This window comes from Arvicanthis niloticus, chromosome X, assembly GCF_011762505.2.
Source record: "Arvicanthis niloticus isolate mArvNil1 chromosome X, mArvNil1.pat.X, whole genome shotgun sequence".
Lineage (NCBI taxonomy): Eukaryota > Metazoa > Chordata > Mammalia > Rodentia > Muridae > Arvicanthis > Arvicanthis niloticus.
Window position 1 is genome coordinate 3,900,667 of NC_047679.1, and position 24,344 is coordinate 3,925,010.

At 37.4% G+C, this 24,344-nt stretch overlaps 1 protein-coding gene across 1 annotated transcript in view; it reads left to right on the forward strand.

Annotated features, from left to right (window-relative positions):
- Efhc2 (EF-hand domain containing 2) overlaps positions 1–24,344 on the forward strand; it is a 173,111-nt gene that overhangs the window by 74,203 nt on the left and 74,564 nt on the right. Inside the window, exons 4-8 of the mRNA XM_034485609.2 lie at positions 2,526–2,749; positions 5,786–6,037; positions 10,135–10,248; positions 10,978–11,116; positions 18,040–18,205. Coding sequence (XP_034341500.1) covers positions 2,526–2,749; positions 5,786–6,037; positions 10,135–10,248; positions 10,978–11,116; positions 18,040–18,205 — 895 coding nt within the window. The remainder of the gene's footprint in view (positions 1–2,525; positions 2,750–5,785; positions 6,038–10,134; positions 10,249–10,977; positions 11,117–18,039; positions 18,206–24,344) is intronic.

Below are 24,344 nucleotides of genomic sequence, written 5' to 3' on the forward strand. Positions count from 1 at the left end.
CATATTAACCTTTTTAATTTCTGAGATAAAATACCATGACCAAAGTAGCTTATAGAATAAAGGTTTATTTGAACTTATAGCTCCAGAGGGTGAGAGTTCATGATGATAGACTTAAGGTATGGCAGCAAGGTAAAAATCATTTATGATATGATTATTATAAATAAGGTAAAAATTATGTAAGGTATGGAAGGTGAGGGTTTATTTATTGAACAGCAAAGCAGAACTAACTCAAAGCCTGGCACCAGTGAGATACTTCTCCCAACAAGGCTATGCTTCCCACAGCTCCCAAATGCTGATATCAATTGGGGACCAAGTAGTCAAATGCCCAAGACTATAAAGGATCAAATCATCACAGTACGGATGCACTTTTTTTGCACTTGTATATGTTGTGTGCATGTGTGTGTGTGCATGTATGTAGAGGGTCAAAGTCAATACTGAGGTATCTTTCTTGTTCTCTCTCTACTTTATTTATTGAAGCAGGCTCTCTCACTGAACCTGCAGTTCACAGATTCATTCTAATCTAGATAGTTGTCAGCATGCCCTGGCTATCTTTGTCTGTTTCCTGAGTACTGGAGCTACAGGCAGCTGCCACTCCAGCCAGGCATTTCTGAGGGTTCTGGGGATCCAAGACAAGTGCTTTATTCACAGAGCCACTTCCCTAGTTCCATAGATGAAAGTTTTGAAGAAGCTCAAGATTGTTGAGTATTTAATAACCTGCCACAATGCAATTATTTTTAAAGAGACATATAATAGTTCCTGAAAATATCTGAAATGCCCATCCTTTAATAGATTTTTAAGTATGCAATTTGTTCTAAATGTCTAATCTTGAATGATTAAATAATTTGCATTCTGTTTTCAATGGCATGAATTAAAGGCTAATTGAAGTGTAATTCTTTGCAGTAAAATTATATCATCTTTTATGTAGTACATTTAAAAATAGTCTATGCCAGTTCTAATTTTATAGTTTTATTATTTTAATTTAATGTACCAAGTAATTAAAAATTGGTATGAAGAAAAGAAGATGAAAATGATTTTTACTTAATTTCTCCTCAACAAACTGAAAAGATAAGTAGAGTGATGGAACAGTGCCCAACACAGTTCCTGGCACACAAAGATTATTCATAAACTGTTCTTATAATCAACAAGAATGATTAAGTTTTAAGTATTTCTACACTTCGAGCAAAGGCACTATTCTTAATGCTATATACAACACTAAGAACATAAGTTGATATCTTTATATTCAAATGTTGCCATACTGAAGTCACACAAGCACATGTTACTGGATTATTAGCAATGTGAGGTCCTTTAGATATTTTCCACTTTGCTCTAAGAGTAGGTTCTCAGGCCTAAGTTAGTAATACACGTTGAAAGATAACTCTGCATGTGTAGTTTTCATTTCTGTATATCTTGAAATATAGACTGCTCTTTGCCCAGAGCTCACTCCACAAAGCTCTATATATACACAGACAACTTTGGAATGACAAAGATGGCCTTGTTTTCTAGTGCAGGTTGGCTTATATCCTTGGAGGAAAGAGGCAGTCCCTCCCCAAGTCACAAAGGGCAAACATGTTTATTGTTCAGTCTAGTAAGACTCCTAACTGCCCACAGAAGGTCCAGGTTCCTTAAAGTCAGAGTTCCTCTCCTGTTGTTCCACTTATATTTGTAGGTGTTGTTTCATCCCCACTTTGTCTCCTCCTCCTTGGGAATTAGGGGTTAGGCAAGTGGCTCAAATAAGGGATGGTCCTTTTTGCTGTTATTGACCACTATTGAATAGTAGATTATCCCTTTGTTTCTACTAGGAAGAGAATGAACTCCATAGGGTTGGATATGGAAGATACGATGAAATGAAAAACCTATGACTCAGAGTATTGGCTGAAACTATGAAGTCTGTAGCAATCCTCATTTGGTGGATGTGGTTGGATGAATATAGGCAGAGGTACTGGAAGAAGAAGGAAGAATACATTTCTAGATGAACAAGGATTCTTCTGAAGTTTCTAAGCAGCCTAAAGTCATTCATGCTTATTGAAGCTGTAAATCATAGTAATGCTACATCTAAACTAAAGCTTGTTAGTTTATTTTTTAGCTTCTTGAGCTTTTTATGAGCACTTTACTTTAGGACCTTAGTGTCCTGTTTAGTTTAATGTATCGAGTTCTCTGTAGTAACTGAAAGCAAGCCCATTTTTTTTGTAGGACAGATAGTACATGACAGAGTGGCAGTGTGCTTGCCATGCTAACATTACCCCTCTCTTATATCCATTCCTGTCCTCTAGTCTTTATGCTTTATAAACATACTTCATATAAACAACACTTAGGAAATTCAAATGTCCTATCAGGCTGGTCAGAGAACTCTGGACCTAAAAAGTCTTTGTTCACTTTTACTTGAGTTTGAATGTATAATGTTATTTCTTAGAAACAGCCCCTTACCTTGTACCCAACCACAGGGAAGCATGCAGGGTTGTTGCTTAGATATACCATAACTTCCTGCTAGCCAAATGGCTAAAAACTGCATTTTATTTATTCCCTAGGCACTTCTATCAGGCGTCATCGGATTCCTTTCCCACCTCCCAATGATGATCAGTTTTATACTGTGTATGACTTCAATATCAACATAAGTGTTGTCTTCTATGGGCGCACATTCAAGATTTATGATTGCGATCCATTCACAAAAAACTTTTTAAAGAAAATAGGAATCAAGTTGAACCCTCCAGGACAGCGTCCATTCGATCCCTACATGAAGATGCGGAGAGAGGTAAGAACAGATACATGTGTGCCTTCTTGTCTTCAGAGAAAACCATGGTTATGAGAACTGTCTTGCTCTTCTTTGGATAGAAAGGAAGACCAGATGGTGGCCACAGAGCAGGAATGATCCCTCATTCTCTTCCTTGCTGCCTCCCTTCACCCTCACCCTCCAGTACTTTTTGGGAGCCTCCCTTCCAGCTGTAGACTATTTAGTGAGCTGTGTAGGTGGGAGAATGTCTAGGAGCCCAGAATTAGTTTTGTGGTCACCAATAGAATGTGAGTTGAGCCCACATTTCTTCTGCTTGTGTTTTCTGCTTTTAGTTGCCTATTTCTTCTGGTTGGAGAAAAAAATGTCTTCTGTACAACTGATTAAATAAACTGAACTTTGAACACGCCCTTTTCTTCCTTCTTGGAACTTTTGTGAACTTGGATGCTGGAATATTCTAGAAGAGTGAAGTGACTATGTTTTGTATTTCTTCCAGTTATGAGAGATGATTGAATTTAAAATCTGGTCTTACTGTAAGGAACAGAGACTCAGTGTTTTTCTGCAGTTCTTTAAACTGATCACTTGACCTTAGTTTTCTGTTTTCCAGGAGGCTCTGAATACCATTGGTTAGGTCGCAAACCTAGCCAGGCTTCTTATTAAGACTAGATTGGAAATCTCTGGATTCTTACCCTAATTTCTATTCTTGTCATTTATTTCTTTTTGTATTTTTATTTTTATTTTGTATTTATTCATTTACAGATTCTTGAGACAGGCTCTCACTATAATGGCACAGGAGAGTGTTGAATTTACTGTGTAACTCAGGTTGATCTTGAATTCACTGTCCTCCTGATGCTTAAATGTTGGGATTACGGATGTGTGCTACCACTCCTCACTATTTTTTGTTGTGGCTGATATATGACTACCCGTAGCCAAAGATATAAGCCTTAAATGTACTTTGGAATGAGTCTTAACCTGCATCCAAACGAGTGTTGAACAGTTCCTTTTCCCCTCCTCCCAGATTTTTCTAATCAGTCCTTCTTTTCTCCTCCAGGATAACTACTATTCTAATTGCTCTCTCCATAAGTTGGTTTTATCTGATGTTTATTGTTTTCAAACCTTATAATTCTTTTCCTTTCAGAATAACAAAACTTAAAAATGAAATTCAATGTGATTCTGTTTTTTAATCTTTCATTAACAGTTATGTGTGAGATCATTATGCTGTACCTGCCTCTTAGCCTCAGCAAATTATGCTTTGATGTTGTAGGCACACAATCCTCCGTGAAGTATCTGTATTATTAGTCCTGGAATATCTAAGGCAAAATAACTTTGTATCACTCTAAAAGATTTTTCAGGTTTGGACTCATTTTTTATGTCTATCAAATGCCTTTAATAATAAATACAAATTCTTTTGAAGCCCCAGAGAGAATCTGAAGGAAAAAGATCCATATAAGTTATTGTTCCTTGCATATGACTATATGTATCCACACACAGTTATTGTATGATAGTGATTATGAATGATGATAAATTATATGAATTTCATAAAATTCAACATATTGTCAGATTTTATAGTTTTCTAAGGAAGAAAAAGTTTGGGGCAACAATTGCAAGTAAGTACCAAGGAAAAGCAAATGTTCTAAATGATTTCCCTTCACACTTTGGGAACCATTTTGGTATTCCATTAGGGCAAAGAAAACTCATGAATAAATATAGAAATCTTTGGAAAATTAAGAGTTTAATAAGAGACTTTTATATTGGCTTTTATGGATTTAGTTAAGTGTTTGCTGCTGCACTGATATGTAAAGTTAAGCTAGTTTGCTTAAACTAAACAAGATCTTAATGGTATATGATCAATAATGCATTTCTTGGCAGTCTTATACATTAAAAGCATTTTAATTAATGAAAGCAGAGGTCCCATAATTTCACTTAAATATCAAGGATAAGGATGAAAAAGCCTCTAGAAGGCTTTTTTGTTTTCTTCGTAAAATAAGAGTGAGCTTGGACTGCCCTGAATAAACACAAAAGTTCAGGAATTTATAGAACAATTATATAATTCAATTTGGGATAACAAGTGAATCTTTCATTACATAACAACATCATTTGCTTATACCAGATAGAATGGAGGCAGATATATTCTAAGACAGGGCTAAGATGTTGCAAATTCAAGGAAATATGCTCCAAGAAGACTCAATGTTTCTAGAGCAAAGTCTAGCCAAATAGGGTTTTTATGTGGCGTGGAGGTTCTCCATTGGATCTGTTCCTATGTCCATTTCTTGGATGTCTGAAAATTTTTGAGCAAAATTAAACCACAAATATATTTCTTCCTCTTATCTTTGCACATACATATATGCATGCACACAGACATTAGGGATTTCTGGTAGAAAGACACATTTACAAGGTGAAAATATAATCAGCTTGGGATTGAGTTTATAAACCTTAAATCAATGCAGCTCAAATCTTAGATCAATGCAGGTCAGTGTTTGGAAAATGTATACACCAAAGTAATCAATATGAATAGATGTAAAATATTTGGGGCTAGGGTTGTAGGTCACCCATAGAACATTTCCACAGTATGTCTAAGATGCTCTGTTCAATTATCAGCATGGCAAAAAAACCAAAAAAGATACTGACTATTGCTCATAACATCAAAATATTCCTTTGTTTCCCATTCTAGTCATGTCTCCTGAAGTCACCCTTTCTTGTTATATCACCTATACAGAAACAATTACTGTTCTGGTCTCTGTCACCATAGATTAGGTTTGCTAATTCTTAAAATGTAAGGCTTTGAGAAAAGTCAACTCCAAACATATCCCAGAAATATAGTTTAGTATGTTGAAATGTTGTTTAACAAATTATGAAAAGCTTCCTAATATTTGCCTATGTTCTTCAGGTTAAAACTGACTGTAAATTTGTGTATCTGTATGACATAGTATTTAATTGAAAGTTTTTTTAAAAGGATGACAGAATAGTCTATAGAAACAAAGTCTTACTAAAGTAATTGTCTGCTTCCCAGACACGACTACATAAAGCCTACTACATTTCTGCCTCTTTCTCCATTTGTAGACATTAGAGTTTGTGGATCCCTTTCGTCCCTATCAGTCTTTTGACACCCTGAAACGATTCCTCCAGTTTGATGGGAAGGTTTTGCGTTTCTTCTGCTTGTGGGATGATTCAACCTCACTGTTTGGGGACCGTAGAGAACTTGTCCTGCATTACTTCCTGTGTGATGATACTATTGAAGTCAGAGAAATACTGCCATCTAATTCGGGCCGGGATGCAATATCATCATTCCTTCGGAGGAGTAAGCTTCCCAAGGTAAGCAGTTTTGAGTATGTTTGTGGGCCAAGAGACTTGAGTCATTATTTGGAATGGTATGTGATGGCTTTGTGATGACAGTTGACATATGCTACTTGATGTAGTTAGGGTTTCTATTGCTGTGCTAAGACACTATGATTAAAAAGCCACTTGTAAGGGAAAGGGCTTTTTTGAGTTTATAGTTCCACATCACAGTCCATCTTTGAGGGAAGTCAGGGCAGGAACTCATGCAGGGAAGGTACCTGGAGGTGATGATACAGAGGTCATCTAGGAGTGCTGTTTACTCATTTTCTCTTCGTGACTTGTTCAGCTCACTGTCTTATAGCACCAAGGACTATTTACCCATGGGTGTTCCTACCAACACAGAGCTGTGCATTTCCACATTAATCATCAAACAAGAAAATGCTCCACAGACTAATTTGATAGAGGCATTTTCTTTTTTTGTTATTAAATTATTTTATTTATTTATATTCCAAATGTTGTGCCCCTTTCCGGTCCCCTCTTCCCTAGTTCTTCACCCCCTTCCCCCTTCCCTTTGCCTCTGAGAGGATGCTCATCCACCCATCCCCTCATCCCCTCACCCATCCAACCCATTCCTCATTCCCCTACCTAACCCTCACACCCAGCTTCCCCTTCCCTGGGGCATCAAGTCTCTATAGAATGAGGTGTATTCTCTCCCACTGAGGCCAGAAAAGGCAGTCCTCAGTTACATATGTGCTGAGATTCATGGACCAGCCCATGTATGCTCTTTGGTTGGTGGCTTAGTCTCTGGGAGCTCTGAATGAGCTAGGTTAGTTGAGACTGTTGGTCTTCCTAGGGTGATGACCTCCCCTTCAGCTCCTTCAGTCCTTCTAACTCTTCTATAGGGGTCCTGATACCACTCCAATGGTTGGCTGTAAGTATGTCCATCTTTCTCAGTCAGCTGCTGGGTAGAACCTCTCAGAGGACAGCCATGCTGGGCTCCTGTCTGCAAGCACAACGTAGCATCAGTAATAGTGTCAGGCTTTGGAGCCTCCCCTTGAGATGGATCCTAAGTTGGGCCTGTTACTGGTTGACCATTCCTTCAGTCTCTGTTCCATTTTTGTACCTGCATTTCTTTTAGACAGGAACAATTCTGGGTCAAAAATTTTGAAGGTAGGGGATGGTCTCATCCCTCTACTAGGGGCTCCATTTGTTTACTGGAGGAGGTCTCTTCAGGTTCCATCTCCCAACTGATGGGCATTTGGCTAAGGTCATCCCCATAGAGTTCTAGTAGCCTTTCACATCTCAGGTCTCTGGGACTTTCCAGAGGGTTGCCCCCCACCACTATCCCACACAGCTTCATATTTCCATTCAGGCACTCTGGGCTTCTCTCCTATCTTCCTGCTGTGTCTTATCCTGCCTCCTTTCCACTCCCCCTTCCTTCTCCTACCCAGGTTCCTCCCTCCTTCCACCTCCCATGATTATTTTGTTTCCCCTTCTACGTGGAACTGAAGTATCCTCACTTGGGCCTTCTTCTTTAACTTCTTTTGTTCTGTGGGGTGTATCATGGGTATTCTGTACTTTTTGACTAATATCCACTTATCAGTGAGTACATACCACACATGTTTTTTAGGGTCTGGGTTATCTCACTCAGGATGATATTTTTCAAGTTCCATCCATTTGCCTGCAAAGTTCATGATGTCCTCGTTTTTAATAGCTGAATTGTATTCCATTGTGTAAATGAACCATAATATATTCTGTGTCCATTCTTCAGTTGAAAGACATCTGTTGTTTTTTTTTCCAGTTTCTGGCTATTATGAATTAACATAGTGGATCATGTGTCCTTCTAGTATGGTAGAGTATCTTTTGGGTATATGCCCAGGAGTGGTATAGCTGGGCCTTCAGGTAAAACTATTTCCAATTTTCTGAGGAACTGAAAGATTGATTTTCAGGGTGGTTGTACCAGTTTGCAATCCCACCAGCAATGGAGGAGTGAGTGTTACTCTTTCTCCACATGTGCTATCATTTGAGTTTTTGATTTTAGCCATTCTGATTGGTGTAAGGTAAGAATGTCAGGGTCATTTTGATTTGCATTCCCTGGTGACTAAGGATGTTGAACACTTCTTTAAGTGCTTCTCCACAGTTTGAGATTCCTCAGTTGAGAATTCTCTGTTTAGCTCTGTACCCCCTTTTTAAATTGGGTTATTTGGTTTTTTTGGAATCTAACTTCTTGAGTTCTTTATATATTTTGAATATCAATTCTCTATCAGATGTAGGGTTAGTGAAGATCTTTTCCCAATCTGTAGGTTGCTGATTTGACCTATTGACAGTGTCCTTTGCCTTACAGAAGCTTTGCAATTTTATGAGGTCCCATTTATCAGTTCTTAATCTCAGAGCCTGAACCATTGGTTTTCTGTTCAGGAACTTTTCCCCTGTGTCCATGTGTTCCAGGCACAGCAGGAATGACACATAGATAGGGCTGGATTAGAATTGTGGATCTGTCTTTTGATAGCATGTGAGCATGGGCAAGCCACTCATGCTCTTTGAACACACATTTCCACAACTTTAAAATGCAGTTAACCACTTCCATAACTAGAGGGGTTAAATGAGATGTTATAATAAGAGCCACTATCTGAAGACCCATTTGTTAATTCCTATCAGTTTACAGAGAAGCAATGTTGCTTTTCACAGGTCTATTTTGTGTTTCATTTCTAATTTAGATAAAATATTTAAACATTCTTACTGTTTCTGAAAAGGTTATCAGGAGCACTCATTTCTTATGCAAACAACCGCTGGCCATTCAATCCTCACAGGAGACTCTCCCAGATTCTCTGTGCCTTCTGCCAGAAGTCCTGCTGTGTTGCTTCAAGGCTGAGGAGGGAGAGATAGAATTTGTTCCTCAGGGAGCTCTAGAATATGCAAAGCAGGCCACCAGGAGGTATCTGGGAAATCTGTTTTTAGAGTGTCTTTGAAAAATAGGTTAAATATGAAATAATGATGTACCTGACATTTGCAGTATATCTTACTAATCAGTAGCTTCATTGTATTTATTTATTCAACAGATATTTATTGAGTTGTGTGTGCCACCTCTTGGGCTATGATAAAAAAGAAAATGGCTTGTGTCTTGCTTTGTAGAGTGTAGATTCTCATGGGGCTGAGATCCAGAAGGGATGGGTATATGCTGGATACTCAAAGCAAGGAGTGTATTGCTTAGATGAGAGGATTGCAGAAGCTGACATTCTGAGAACAAGCTAGGTTGCCAGGTGTACTTCATTTCCTAAGCTTAGGACTCCATGACATGCTAGACAGAACAAAGGCAGGTAGTAAGGAGCCAGTCATTCTTCCTTGAGGATGTTTGCAGTTTAGGAAATAGAAAAGATGCCTGGTTGCACAAAAATTGGAGAAATATTGAAAGTGTCCCAAGCCCATGGTATATTATAACTGTTGGCTTTGTCACCCACATCAAGTTCCCCAAAACAATGACTCTGAGACTTCTTATATATGAATAGATGCCTAGGACAAAGGCCTTGAATCATTCCCTGACTAGCTTATAACTTAATCATCCTGTTATTCTATTCTAAGTTCTGCCATGTGGCTGGATACCTGGTCCTCAGTATTTTGCTGCTGTCTCCATCAGTGTACCAGGGTGAATCTGTCCCGGAAATCCTGCCGCAGCCCATTGGCCAAAGGCTTTTTTATTGACAGGTGAATTTTCTGTATATTGCATAAAAGATTCCCTCTACAGTGTATGGGGAACAAAGCAGATGTCTACTTATAGTCTTGAAGCCTGGGTGTGGTGACATATGCTTTAATCTCAGCAGGTGAGAGTTAACAGAAGATCAGAGGGAAGATCCTGAACTACATGAGTTTGAGGTCATTCTCTTGTGTATGAGACCTTGTCTCAGAAACAAAACCAAAACAGCAAAAATGCTGAAAACCTATAGGATGGAAGTATTTGAGGAAAAAAATGTGTATTTCTCAGGGCTCTGAAGACGGCAGAACAAGAGGAAGCTAGACAGCATGGCTTCTTGCAGATGTTAGGAAAGAACCATGCAATGCACACTTCTGGAATTTATTCTGAGACTGTACCATCTCTGTGATGGAGACAGATATCATGTTTTGGTTTTATCTTACAGTTTGGCCCACCGGGAATCTACCAACCAGGCCAGATAACAGATCGAGCAGTTCTCAATGTATATGGGGGTTTGTCCGAATGGCGAGCAGATGGCTACCTGTTGGATAAATACCAGGTGAGGATCCTGGTGTTTTATTACTGATCCCCACTGAGACTTTTGAGAAGCCTGGATACTGGGGTGGATTCTATATTCTTGCCTTGTGAGCTAGTGAATGAAATCAAGAAATAGAGAAATATATACATTTTATTGCCCTTTGTCAGTAGTAAACATACTTAAATACCTATAGAAATATATGCCTTGTATTGCTTGTGCAAGTACTACAGTGTTCAAATAATGCTTAGATAGCCTGAAAAGACAGCTGAGTGGGGAAAGTGCTTGCTGTACAAATGTGAAGACATTCATATGTACAAAACCACTCCACCCAAAACATATATAAATTCAGACACAGTAATGGTCATCTGTAATCCCAGTACTCCTGTGGGTGGTATAGGAAGGGGATGAAGGGGAATCCTCAGCTACTCAAAGGCTAACTGGTTTGGCATACACAGTGTCTAACAGCAAAATACTGTCTCAAATGACATGGAAGGTAAGCATCAACACATTCATGATCTGTGGCATGTGTGCATCTATATTCAACATGAACCATGCACATATGTACACAACATATAGCATACACACATGTATACAAAAGGATAAAAATTAGATTTTAAAATATAGTTATAAATGATATAATTAAATAATAATATAATTAAATATAATTAAAAAAAATTCTCTTCTTGGGAAAAGGCATGTAGTTCTTGGGCAGATCCATAGGGCCAATGCTATCTTCCTCTGTTTTATCAGCTAGGAAAAGTAGAGCAAGACTTTTACACAGACCGGGACCTGTCTATAGGTGCCACGATCAATGTATGGGGAAGAAAAGTCCTCCTCTGTGACTGTGATGAGTTTACCAAGACCTATTATAAAACAAAGTATGGAGTCGGTAAGTGATAACGTTGGTTAGAAAATATGTTTAACAGTTGGGCTGCTTTATGCCCTAGTTAAGATTTTACTTTTGTTCTCTTCATATACCTAAAAATAAACTTCTAGGAGCAGAATCATTGTTTAACATTTCCATGTTAGTGGAAAGGAAACTGAGGCCCACTAAGCTCAGTTGTCCAAGGTTATGCAATAGAGAGAAAGAGCCAAGAATTAAATTATCTCATGTCAGAGGCTTCTGTTTCCCCCATAAGCCTGTCTTGCTATAGTAGTTAGTATTATAGTAGGACTCTTGAACTAAAAATATTAAATCTCTTTGTTTTCATTTAATTTTTGCTTACCACAATGGATGACACTCACTTGAGTTCTCTAGGGAAGTCTCTTGTATACCAGTTAGCTTTGCATTTCCTGGTGAGGCCCAGCTAGGTGTCCTGTTTATCTTCTCATAGGTATTAATTCCATTCTAGTCAAGTAAATGCAGTTCAGTGAGAACTATTGATTTATTAAGTACCTACTTTGTACTTAGTTCAATGCAGTAGGCTAGGTTTATAGACTAGAAAAGGAGATCCGGGATGTGCAGCACATTGCGTAATATTATGAGAATCTAGAAGCAGGCCAAGGATGTGCTATAAAATTTAATATCCAAACCTTCATTTATTAAACGCCCACTCTCAGTCTCTTGAAGCTCTGCCAGTCAGCTCTACCCACTTCCTAAGCTTTGTCTTTACCCATGGTCCGCATATCTGCTGCTGTGGGAATGGATAGAATTTGCTGACCTACCAGGGTGGAGTTTGAAATCTATGTGATGGTACCTAGTCCCCCATCTAACCCTCCTTGAGTATTTACAGCAAATTGTTATTAACCCTTCCTCTATACTTACCTCTGATGCCTAATGTTCTTACATGAAATGATTTGTATTTGCAAAAAAGCTATCCACATCCTTATGTATTCACTCACTCATTCATTTAATTTGAGACAGGGTCTAATCATATTGCTCAGTCTGGTCTTGAACTTGCAATTCTTTCACTTCAGCCTCCCAAGTAACTTGGGTAACAAAGCAGGTTATGGTGCCTTGCTACTTTAAATCAGTTTTTATATTACTTGTGATACCTAATTCAATGTAAGTGCTATGCTAATAATTGTTATTGTTTAAGGAAAATGACAGGAAAAACGTGCATACATGATCAATACTGATACAATGCCTTTAAAATTCTATGGTGAGCTGAATTTGAGCATGTGTACTTTGCTGACCTGGAGGATTGATGTGTACTTGTGTGAACTGTGGCATATTTACTTAAACATTCTCTCGGAGTGGTAAGAGGAAGCTGAACAACAGTAGCTTCTTAAAAATAAGATGCTTGGCCGTTTCGTTTTATTTTGGCATGTTTTTGTTTCATTTATCTTTTGCTACTTTTGGTTTGATTTTCATTTTGTGTTTGTGGAAGGGGTTGTTTTATTGTTTTTAGAGAGAAGGACTAGAATATAAAGTTAGGTGGTTAAGGTGAGAAAGATCTGGGAAGACTTAGAGGAGGGGAAAACATTGTCAAAAATATTATATGAAAATACCCAAGATGTTTTGTGTCTAGAATAAGAGGAGGCCTGTTGCTTACCTTGCATGTGTTTGCACTGTTATAGATTTCCTGAGAAGCTGTATTCTGAGGGAAAGTGCATAAAGAACACTAAGGGATTAGAATAAAAAGGACTTCCGGTTGTACTAAGGGAATTTGTTCTAACACATCTACATTCTAGATTCATGAACATGTCTAGATCTGACAAGAGTCAGTTTGGTGGCTGTCATCTCACTTAAATATCTAAAATTCATTATTTTAGTGGACACAGTTGAATGTATTTATTTCAAGCATTATAGACAAAAATCATCCAGGAATGTGCAGGTGGTAGCTGCTGTAGAGAAGCTTCTAGTGGACCATAAATCATCAGGGAGAAGAATTTGCCCTTAATAAATATAGGTATCTGTTTAGAATCAGTACACCTACAATGAAAATTGGAAATTGGATGATGGCTCACTGAAAACCATTAAAAACACCTGAAGATTATTTTCATTTAAGGATGTGGTAGAAGACTAACAGAGTACGGTAACAATTCCAAAAGAGCATGATTTTATACACAGAGAGTTCAACATTTTGCTGATGTTTACTTGATTTTGAGATTACAATATTTGCTTCAGGGAAATATTGTATGATGTAGTGAAGTATCTTAGTAGCTTCTCCAGGGAATTTTCTGATGTAACGTGACTTCTCTAGTGTGTCCCAAACCTAGCTATCCTGGGTATATGTATCTGTTTCAAATGCCCTGTAGTCCTTTCATTCCAGTTAAACTGTCTTAGTGTTCATTTCTTTTATCCATTTCCTTTGCTCCCTCTATAGATTTTATTATATTATATAAAAATGTACTTTGTTCCTTTAAAGTTAATACAACAGCATATTTTAAGAAAATTATGCAAATACAAAGTTAGATGTATTTCATAGTCACAGTGACTTTTTAATACTTCTCACAGCATGTTAAAATGTTCGATTTAACAAATAACATTACACAACATTTTTTATTTTAAGTTTTAATACCACACTTAATGTTACAAATGACTGCAGATTGTATTCATGGCAGAATCTAGAGAAGTGGATTGATATTCCCTAATAATCTTTACATTTGCTTTCTCTGGTTTTTGTCAAGTTAAATGAATATATTTCATGTTACTTAAACATAGTTATTTCTGACATTTAAAAAAATTAAAGAAGTGATCTTTATTTTTCTTCATTAGTGGCTATGCCATATTGATAACAATATTTATAAGGATGAGAAACCTTTCTATGTACTGTAACAGTTGACATAAACATTAAAAAGCATTTTTAATGAATAATTGTTCAGTATTAATGTGATGGTTAGGATGATAATTTTGCTCATAATTCATGTGGCCTTAAAAATTTGTAAGAAGGAATTTTGTACATTATATTTTAGTGTTATTGAAACCTAAAGCAGAACAAAGGGCCCCTAGTAATTGTGATCCTGGAAGAGAGCAGAGAGACAGAGACACAGAGAAAGAGAGATTGAACCTGTTGGTGGGTGCATGTGTATGTGGAGGCAAGAGATCGATGTTTAGTGTCTTCCTCCCTGGGCCTCTACCTTATTTTTGAGAAACAGACTTTCACTTTCACTGAACTTGGACTTTATCAGCTCTGCTATATTGGCTAGCCAGTAAGCCCCATCTCCCCGTGCTGATATAAGCATATTGCCAGGTTTTCATATGGATTGTTGGTATAGAACTCAGATACTCATACTTGTGTAGTAACTTTGCTAGCTCAGCTGTCTCCCCAGCCCCCCTCCCACCCCCCCCCGGGAATCTCTAATACACTATTGTCTTGCAGAGTAATGTCCCAACTTACTTTAGGCATAAAAAATGGCAGACAAAGAAAAGGAGTTGGTCACAATCCAAAGACAGTTCATGGTTACCTTTTTGTATTTGTGCAGAAGTACAAGGTTTGATAGACTTCTGAAAGACATTTGAACCTCTGTATGCGAGGCAGTCCCATAGAAAGATGGGATTCTTTCATTTACTTTAGGATTTCAAGGAGATGGTAATTTCTGTCAACTCCTGTATCAACCAGTGTGGCCATTTTGCTGGTGGTGGCTTGCCTGTAAGGATGGAGTAGTAATTCATTTCCTCATTGTTGATGTGAACAAAACCAGGTAGAAGTCAATTGCTCTTTCTTATATATGAAGATTTTAAATAGATTCAAAGGCTTCTAAATTGCATTTCTTGTACTAAGACCAAAGTTTGAATTTTAACTGTTATTATCTAGGAATTTATACTTTAGGTTATATATTAAAAAGATTTTTTAAATTTCTACTATCTTCTCTCTACCCTGTTTACCCTTTCTCTTTTGTTTCCATTCTACTCTCTATCACTGTCTTGCTATATAGTCCTGGCTGAGTTGGTACCCTCTGCATAACACAAACTGGCCATAAATTTAGGGCAACTTCCTGACTTAGCCTCCCAACACTGGGATTCATAGGCATATACCACCATACCCAGTTTATAGGAATATTTCCTAATCATTGATTTTTGTGACATGTAAAACCAAAGCAGTAACATAATAATTCATTCTTAATGGTTTTGAGTACTTATATTGAGATTAAGGTTGGACAAACATTTTACAGTCCCTTTCATTTTCTATATTCAATGCTGCCAATCTCTGAATTCTCAGGACTCAAAAGGAGGAGGAGGACATGGCAGAAGAAGTCAGTGATCAGTTAAGAAGATTGTAGTAACAAAAATAGGACTGGTTTATGGTTTTATCACTTGGCCATGATGGACTTCAGAGTTTTATATCCGCCACCCCCACCCCAAGCACCCGTAGAATTGGTGAGGATGGTGGCAGACTAGAGCTTTTGAGTTTTGACATTGCATGCTTCACTAATTGTTTAACCTAAGTATTGACTACAAGCAGCTTTGAAGCTAAGGATAGTTGTATAATTTTCAAGGTTCTTCATTTTTAGGGGTCCTAGTCCAGAGCCCTAGCCTAAATACATCTTAATAATCTGGCATTCTTTGGCTTGAAGCATTTGTTTCAAATTAAAAAAAATTATGTGAGCTTCAGATTTCCTAAAGCCTAGGTTATTAGATCATATAAGGCAAACTTTGAGGTAATTAATTGGTGACTTTCCTTAATAATGCTTCCACCTGAGATGGCAAGTAGAATCATTAGACTATATTTCTATACACAATCTCTCTGAATTTTGTTAGAATCTATTCAGTCATGGTTAGATATTGAATTCACATATGTGTACAAGTCATTTGGAATTAGAGAAATCAGTATATCTGGAAGACATGAATGTTTCAGTGTCTACCCAAATACCAGCCATTGAATACATTTGGGGAGATGCTTTGTACAAATACAAGTATGCACCTTTCATTTGCTCAGCATTTCTGAGTACCTGAAATAGGCAGGGTAGATGGGGTGATGGAAACCCAATGACAACCAACTTCTTATTCACATACGATTCTGTGGCTTTGTAAACATATGTGAACTATCCAGGGAGATGTGATTTAAAGTTGAATTTTGAGCCAGGGTTTCCAAAACAGATCTATGTGATGTTATAAAAGTCAAGGGTGAGGTAGTGGAAGAGTTTGCAGTTTTTATACACTAGATGGCGCTGTGCGTGCAGAGGAAAGCTCAAAATTGGTTCTTAAATTTGTTGCAAAAATTAGGTAGTTAAGAAAACAACACCATGTTTAAGACAAGTAATAAAGGCTAGAGACTATATTCTTAATGACTTTGTGATTAAGAATCACAATTTTTGCTAGTGTACTCAAGGTGCAGAGTTGTATGTGTATGACCCCTGTTGGAAGAAATTGCTCAGGCCCTGATGGATTTTCTGATTATATAAAGCTTTCCTGCCATTTCTGTGCTCCTTGTACTAGATCAAAGGTAGCAGACAGTAGTTATTTTGATGTAATGGTGAGCAAGGATAGAGTCTATAGCAATTCAACTTTGAAAATTTGAGCTTTTCTCTTATTACCAAGATGTCTCTTTAGTTGCAAAATAAGTATTAGGAGAGGATCAGGAGACTGGGTAAGGACACACTGGTTTCCCCCTTTCACCCAGCCAGTGAGAAATATTTGATGGCAGTTCCTTTGTCAACGTGTCTGCTGTGAGCAATTTCTGTTAGATGGAACAGTACTCTTCTGGGAATTGTACTTCAGGAAATCTCTCACAAAGGCAACTAAAAATCTAAGAAAAGTTGAAAGCTGAAAATGTTTTCAAATTGGAATTAGAAGCGGCTTCACCTTAGCGTTTTGATGAATTAAAAGATGCACTTCAATTATAGAATTAGACTCTTTTACATGACAAATTGATGGGTGTTTTTTTTAATGGTGTACCAAAATGTGGATTCTTTCTTCTATTTAGAAGTTTGACCATGGAAAATAAAAGGAAGTATTTACATTTGTAGACCTCCTTTTGTTCACAACTGAAACTCCTATCAAGCTTGAAGAAGATATAGACAGTGTTCTGTGTGTTTTAGTTTTGTTTTGGGAGGTATTCAAGAATCTCCTTTGCCATTTGTGGTGGGTCAAACACAGTGACTTAGATAGATCAGGTCAGTATGTTAGTTTTTCTAAACAGCACAGTTGCTTCTTAGAGATTACATAGCCCCATAAATGACTACCTAAGCGCTTCTATAGGTAATGAAAGTTTGTCCCTACCTTTAAGTAAAAATTAAAGTGAACAGTATTGATCACATCCCACTTCCTTTGAGAGTGGAGGCAGTCTGGGAGCCTTAACACTTTGGGGTTTTGCTTCATTACAACTACAGTTGCAGTTTTATCTTGAGCAATAACATGAGTGACCTGGATCTTATTTTTCTGTTTGACTTTTTGTTTTGAGGTTGAATTCAAGGTAAGGAAGAGAACTTTAAAATGGATCCAAGGAGGAGCTGCTGGCAAAGGGGTCAAGTTAAAAGGGAAGCAATCAGAAGTCAGTTCTATTTGGATAATAATTTTTATTAGCGAATATTGACTGAAGATAGGAGACGGCCAAATTACAGGTTAAAATATGGAATTTATGGCAAAAGTTTCAAGTTTGAGTTTTCATATCATTGGAAAAAATCAAGGGAAGAGCAAAATAATATTCACAGATGGAGATGTGAGGACAAAAAAATTAAATGTTTACTTATTTGACAAAGATTTTTCCTTTTTTCCCTCTTGCACCATGACTATTTAAGTGAGCTCTGTGGTTTTTATAAACATGATTAAAACCAACTCTCATAGGACTTTACCGTGTTTTGTTTGAAAGAGTTTAAAATAGTCTACAAAATCTCCGTGTTCATCTTGAAATAATAATAGATCTTTCCAAACAGCTATAATCAGGGCAAAAAAATATTGATGTTTTGTTTGCCTGTGTTTTGTTGTAGATGACTTTACACCCATTTCATGTAAGCCTCCTCCTCTTCCAAAGATAGAAAGGAAATACCCACCTTACACTGGCTTTGGGTCTGAAGAGGATTCTTTCCGATCCTGCGTAGGCCTCAAGCCCACACCTCATCGGAGGAACTTCAAAAAATTCATGGAACTAGACAGGTGATTATACTCTTATCTTTTCCAATGATGTTTGGAATTTATGATATAGCCCTCCTGTTGCAAGAGGTGTTACACAGCTCATCTGATTTTGAGTCCAGGGACAAGTTACTATAGCTTTCTAAATGAGGTTGATGAATGCACAGGTATTGGCAGCTTCTTCTTTAAGTGCTTATTTTGATGTGTTATTTGGCAATCTATAAGGCATATCACTTCTGTTTGTCTGTCTCTTGAGGAAATAATGAAGAGACAGAATCAACAGATTTCAAGGATCAGAGGGTACATGCTTTCGGATTTGTGGGCCACACAGCCTCCATCACAGCCACTCATATATGACATTAGAGTGTGAAAGCTACATGGACAGAATGTAAACACATGTGTAACTGTGTTCCAATAAAACTTTATGGACACTGACATTTGAATACCATAAAACTTACATATTGCAATATATTATTCCTTTGATATGTTTCTTTTTAATCCTGTAAAAGTGTACAAACCACACTTAGCTCAGAGGCATACAAACAGGTGGCCAGCTGGATCTGTCTCACAGATTTGGGTTTGCCAATGCCTGCGAGAGAGATTTCAATAGTTTATAAGTGTTTTTCAACTTGTAATTTTAGAAAACTCATGTTACTCTGACTTGAGAGATTTGGTTTTAGTTCAGTAGGAGTAAACTGCTTAGATTGCTGAATGTACTTACAAAAGATAGATTTTTCCGAAGTATCCCTAATGTACATGAGGCACAATCTGCTCCTGAATTGTACATGGAGAGTGTGAGCAGTGGCTATAGCTACTTTTTGGTCCTTCAGGATAGCAAGACATGGATTAAAAAATAAAGTTAGGGAAAATTGTGAGGAAACGTTACAGGATGTAAACTAAAAATTGTAGCTCTGAGTGACAGAGATTATGGGCTGGGAGATGTTGGGAGAAAATGATAAAGGGAACATGAGTTAAGACTTGAAGAACAAAAAGCATCCTGAATTTGGTCAAACTGAATGTGGTCTCATGCTGTTGTCAAAAATTTGAAGGAAAGCGAAGAAAATGTTATGTTCTGTCTATAAAAATGGCTTGACTGCCTGGCTGTGAATTGTATAGAATGTGACAAAGGCCTTTACTGTGACATGATGTCATTTGTCTTTCAAGAAATTGGTTTATTTTTTAAACCTTCAGTTTTTTTTTTTTAATTTTAAACTCTTTGCTTCTCAAAATATGGTCCTCATACTTGATGGCATGTCAATTCTTATGATTCTTTCTGGATGGACTGAGAAAGAAATGGGGTGAGACCCAGCAATCTCTTTTCACGGGCATCATGGGGAATTGGGAGGCACACTGGTGTTTGAGAATCAATTGATTTTTACACGTAAAAGGGCCATCAACATGCCCATGTTCTCTTGTTGATAACAGTATTCTGGTTAGGTTCTGGGGTGGACTTTGATGGACTCTTTTTCAGTAACTGCTAGTTTTAAGGGCCACCTGGAGGATGTGGGCAAGAAGAATGTCCCTATTGTAAAAGAACGCGGAAGTTTTCTTATAAACTAAATAATGTGAAATATTATCCAGGGCGTTACTTCTGGAACTCAGGGAAAAATAGTTCTTTGTGGGTAGTTGACTTAGTTTCTGTGTCTGCCCTTTAAAATTGTCCTCAGGACCCTGACTACAGATAGAATTGTACATGTAAGTAATACTGTTGTGTTTGGAGGATGGGGATATAGGCACAAATGTCTTTAATTTTCTTTCTTTTTGTCCACTGCTTGTTTTGTGTCAGGAATATACTTCCTTCAAGCTCCCTCTACACAGTGATTTTGTTTCCATGGTAACTAGCACAAACTGGCTTCACAGGACTGAAGTACTTTGTTCTCTGTGTGCCCACAATACTCTGTTGACTATCCTTGTAATAATAACAGTACTAGTGATAACAAGCAGTTAGTAGTTTGCTGTGCACTAACTACTTTTATAAAATCTGATTTCATATAATCCCTAAAGCCACCATAGAAGAAAGCAGGTTATATTCTTGTACCCATTCTTCAAAAAAGGAAAACAAGACTCTAAGAAGCTCTGTAGCTTGTCTGAGCTCACAGCTAGTTTTTAGTTTAACTAGGAATCAAAATCCAGGGAAAGGCTACTTCTGGAGTTCACCTTCCTTGCCATAAAATTCATACTTCTTACATGACCTAGGGATTACTCACATATGGAATATATGGGCTCCTCCAAACTAAGAGCTCCTTGAAGTAAGAGACTGGCAAATATTTCACCCAATAAGAAAAGGTGCAGATGAATAAATATAGTGGTAGGAAAAGTGTTTGCTAATCATGTTCTTTTAAAAATTTTTATGTCTATTGTATCAGTGTTTTTCTCCATGTGATATGTCTACCACATTTATGCTTGGTGCGTTTGGACTTTAGAGCATGGCATCAGCTCTTCTGGAACTGAAGTTGTGAACTGAGCTGCTATGTAGGTGCTAGGAACTGGACCTAGATCCTCGTCAAAAGCAACAAGTGATTAGCCATCTGTCCAGCCCCACTAATCCAGTTTATAGTGATGAGCCAAAGTAAAAGGAACAGAACAGGTAGCTTCCTAACAGGAAAGTTAGCATCCCATACTTCACTATTCTGACTATAGCTTCCATTGTTTCAATATTGATATTTCACTGCTTTTAGACCTTGTCCAGCTATTGTTTCCACAAACCACCCACTTAATTTTTTCTATTATTACTTAAAAAAGAGTCTTTATATGAACACTATGTATTTCTAGATCAGTGGTTCTCAAGGGGTCACAGCGGTCAACGATATTTATATTGTGATTCATAACAGCAGCAAAATTATAGTTATGAAGTATCAATGAAAATAATTTTATAGTTGGGTGTCACTACCTTATGAGGAATGCTATTAATGGATTCCAGTTTTAGAAAGGTTGAGAACTACTATATTAGAGGTCTTATTGCTGTTTGTTGATTTTTAGAAAGTTTATAGTTACAGGTTGTTGTAGGGAGGATGGTCGACAAATATGTTCCAAAGGCCTGCTGTGTGATAAGCATTTATTTACTTAGGTGCTTGTGATAGATTCATCAGTGAACAAAGCAGCCATAAAAGTCCACCTTCCCTCATAAAACTTTATTCTAGTTGAGGGAAATATGCAAGAAAGTAAAAACACTCAAGTACATCAAATAGTATATGCAATTTTTCTAAGTACCACATTAAAAAAGAAAACTTTAATTTTCTATGTAAAGGATCTAGGAGTGTATAAATGATGAATATTTCCAGTTGCAGTCTTCAGCAGTGCTCTGGTTGACCTTTCTGAGGAAAAGAAGCATTGGGAGATTTGACAAGAGAAATGACTTGACCAGGCAGGCATATTGGAAGAATCTCGCCAATGCAGAGTTAAGAATGGATTGTACAAAGACGGTAGTCAATTTAAGACAATCTATGAGATTGCTTCATTAGTCCAAGAGAAAAGTTATCATAGCTGGATTATACTGTGGCAGGGATGAAATGAAATGGCAGATTCTGCAAGTATTTTGAATGTAGAGCTAATCGGATTTCCTAACAGATTAGATATGAAGTGGGAACGAAGTGAAGAGCTACAGATATCTCAAAGATTGTCCCTGAGTAATTGGAAGGGTGGAGAAGAGATGGCAACCGTTGAGACAGGCAGGACTACAGGTATAATAGGTTTTGGAGCAAGAATACAAGTTCGGTTTTAGAACAACTTGAGATGCCAATTAGATATGAAATGAAAATGGGTATGTGTTAAGGGTGTTCAGTAGACAGGTCTGAGTTGGAGATGTAAATTTCGAAGTCATCAGCGTGCAATTAGCATTTCAATTCAAGATGCCAAAATTGGACTAAAGCTTTCAGATTGTGTTGAATCACCAAGGATGAGTAGGTGTCAAGAACTACACGAATAAACCTGGGGCCATACCAAATTAAACGTTTGGAGAAAAGAAAAGGAGTTATGGAAGGATGATGACATGAGGCAAACAAGAAGATAGGAAACACCTAAACTTAAGAAAATTCATAATGCAGTGAGCCCAATGATCAAGAGTGCTACGGAAGTTACTGATTAGTTCAATTAGATGCAGGGGAAAAAAGGCTAAGAATTGGATTTGGCATTGTGGAGTTGATTGTTAGTTTTTTGTAAGCGAAGTTTAGGTGACATAACCTCTTGCTGATAGAAATGGACATATGTGAAATGGGAATGGGCTAGGGATTTAACTTATTGACATATTTCAGGGCTTTGGTACCATCTCCCACGTGGGGAAGACAATGGGAAAGGAACAGTGGGGAGAGACCAATGCAGTAAAGATAGGTAACATTGGGCTGTATGTAGAAAACATTAAGACATACATCCTAGATCTAAGAATTTACAATTTGGTTTGGGACAATGGGAATAAACACATTTTAAGATAACCAGCCAATTTGTAACTATACAGTACAAGACTGTATAGTTGCTAAATTGGGTGTGACATCATGGTTGATGCAAGAGATATGTGTAGATATGATCACCTGGGTGGGTGGAGACTGATCAGAAGAGTTCAGGCACTTGATAATTCATTTATATGAAGAAAATATTTAAACACACTTGGAGTGTCCTTACAATTTGCTCTGCAGACCATCTTGTTAGACTCCCTTGGTAACATATTAATGATGCAGTTTTCTTCAAATATAAGCTCACTTGTGAGCCTATATATCTGGTGGTGAGATTATGGATTCTGCCTATGTACAAAGTTCTCCAGGTGACTTTTATGTGTGCTAAACTTCATGAATGACTAGATTTTATTGAGTAGGTTTATATTACCAGTTGAGATCTCCAGAGTATGAACATTAACAGGAAAAATGAATGGCATATTCAAATATTCCAAGTAAATATATGTACTTATAAACTTACGTTCTAAGATGTTAAATTTAAAATAGTATTGATTTAGATTAGACCCCATTCAACTTTATATTGATATTTTAGGCATCTGTAACATTGTATTTCTTAAGAGAGGACTCTGGAATTTTTCATACTTTTAAGTTCGTAGGTACCAGAGAGGATGATTAATACAGTATAGATGGCCCAAATGGTTATATAAAGCTCATCTGAAGCCTTGGATCTGGACACTTAGGAAAATCCCAAATTGTGACCTGCCCAGGATGCTCTGGGATAAGCCATACAAACTGTTGTGTTCTGTCTCACCCAAGGCCTCAAGCTAGCAATCTTGCCACTGTGCTTTTCCAGCCTACCTTCCTGTACAGTACAGTCTTAGGAAGAGATGAAGGCCTCTGCAAATTAGAGATTCTTTTTTGTAGTTCATATCAGTGTGGACACAAAAACTGGATTTCACAGTAGGGGAAGCTACAAGTGATGACCACTCTTAGAGTTGTAACAGAAAGGTGATGAAGTGATGAAGGGCATGGTTGATTTTATAAGACGTTTCCAAGGGTATTGAGTTTTGATTATCTTACTATTTGTTGGAGGGCTGACTTTTATTGGCTGATAATGGCAGTTATGCTTCTACTGAGAGACCATGAGTTAGTTCATTGTTCTTGCAACCAACTTTGGGAACTATTTCTTTTACTTTTAAGTTAGGGTCTCACTGTGTAGGCCAGGCTAGCTTCAGACTTAGGAACTCAGTCTCAGTGCTGCAACTAAAGGTATATGATACCATTGCTTACCTGAGAAATTTTTTAAAATTTTATTTGATTGAATCTTTAAATATATTATAATATAAAAATGTTATAGAAGATAATAGTTAATAAGAGCATTTTCCCATGGAAAACATTAGATGTGTAATGGCTACATATACAAATAATATGTGCATTAAAATGGAGGCATGTGTATAATCTTTATGAAGGAGAAATATTAATGTTTTCCTTGAAAGGAGTTGACGATGATCCTGGAGAGATGAAGTGATAAAGAGGGTCCTATATGAGCTTCAAGGCAGAAAAAGTTCTAAACTTGAGACAGGTATCCTAGGAACCCAGTAGAGTATGTCATTTGGATTGGCTCACGCTGTTGTGCTAAATGTATATCTGCTTGACAGAAGTACTGTGATGGTTGACCAGCTTCATGATCAGAGAACAGCTGATTCATTCACTGGCTTTGAGCGGGTCTTTATGACCCTGTTTTTGTGTTGTGTGACATTTTGGTTATCTACATATTC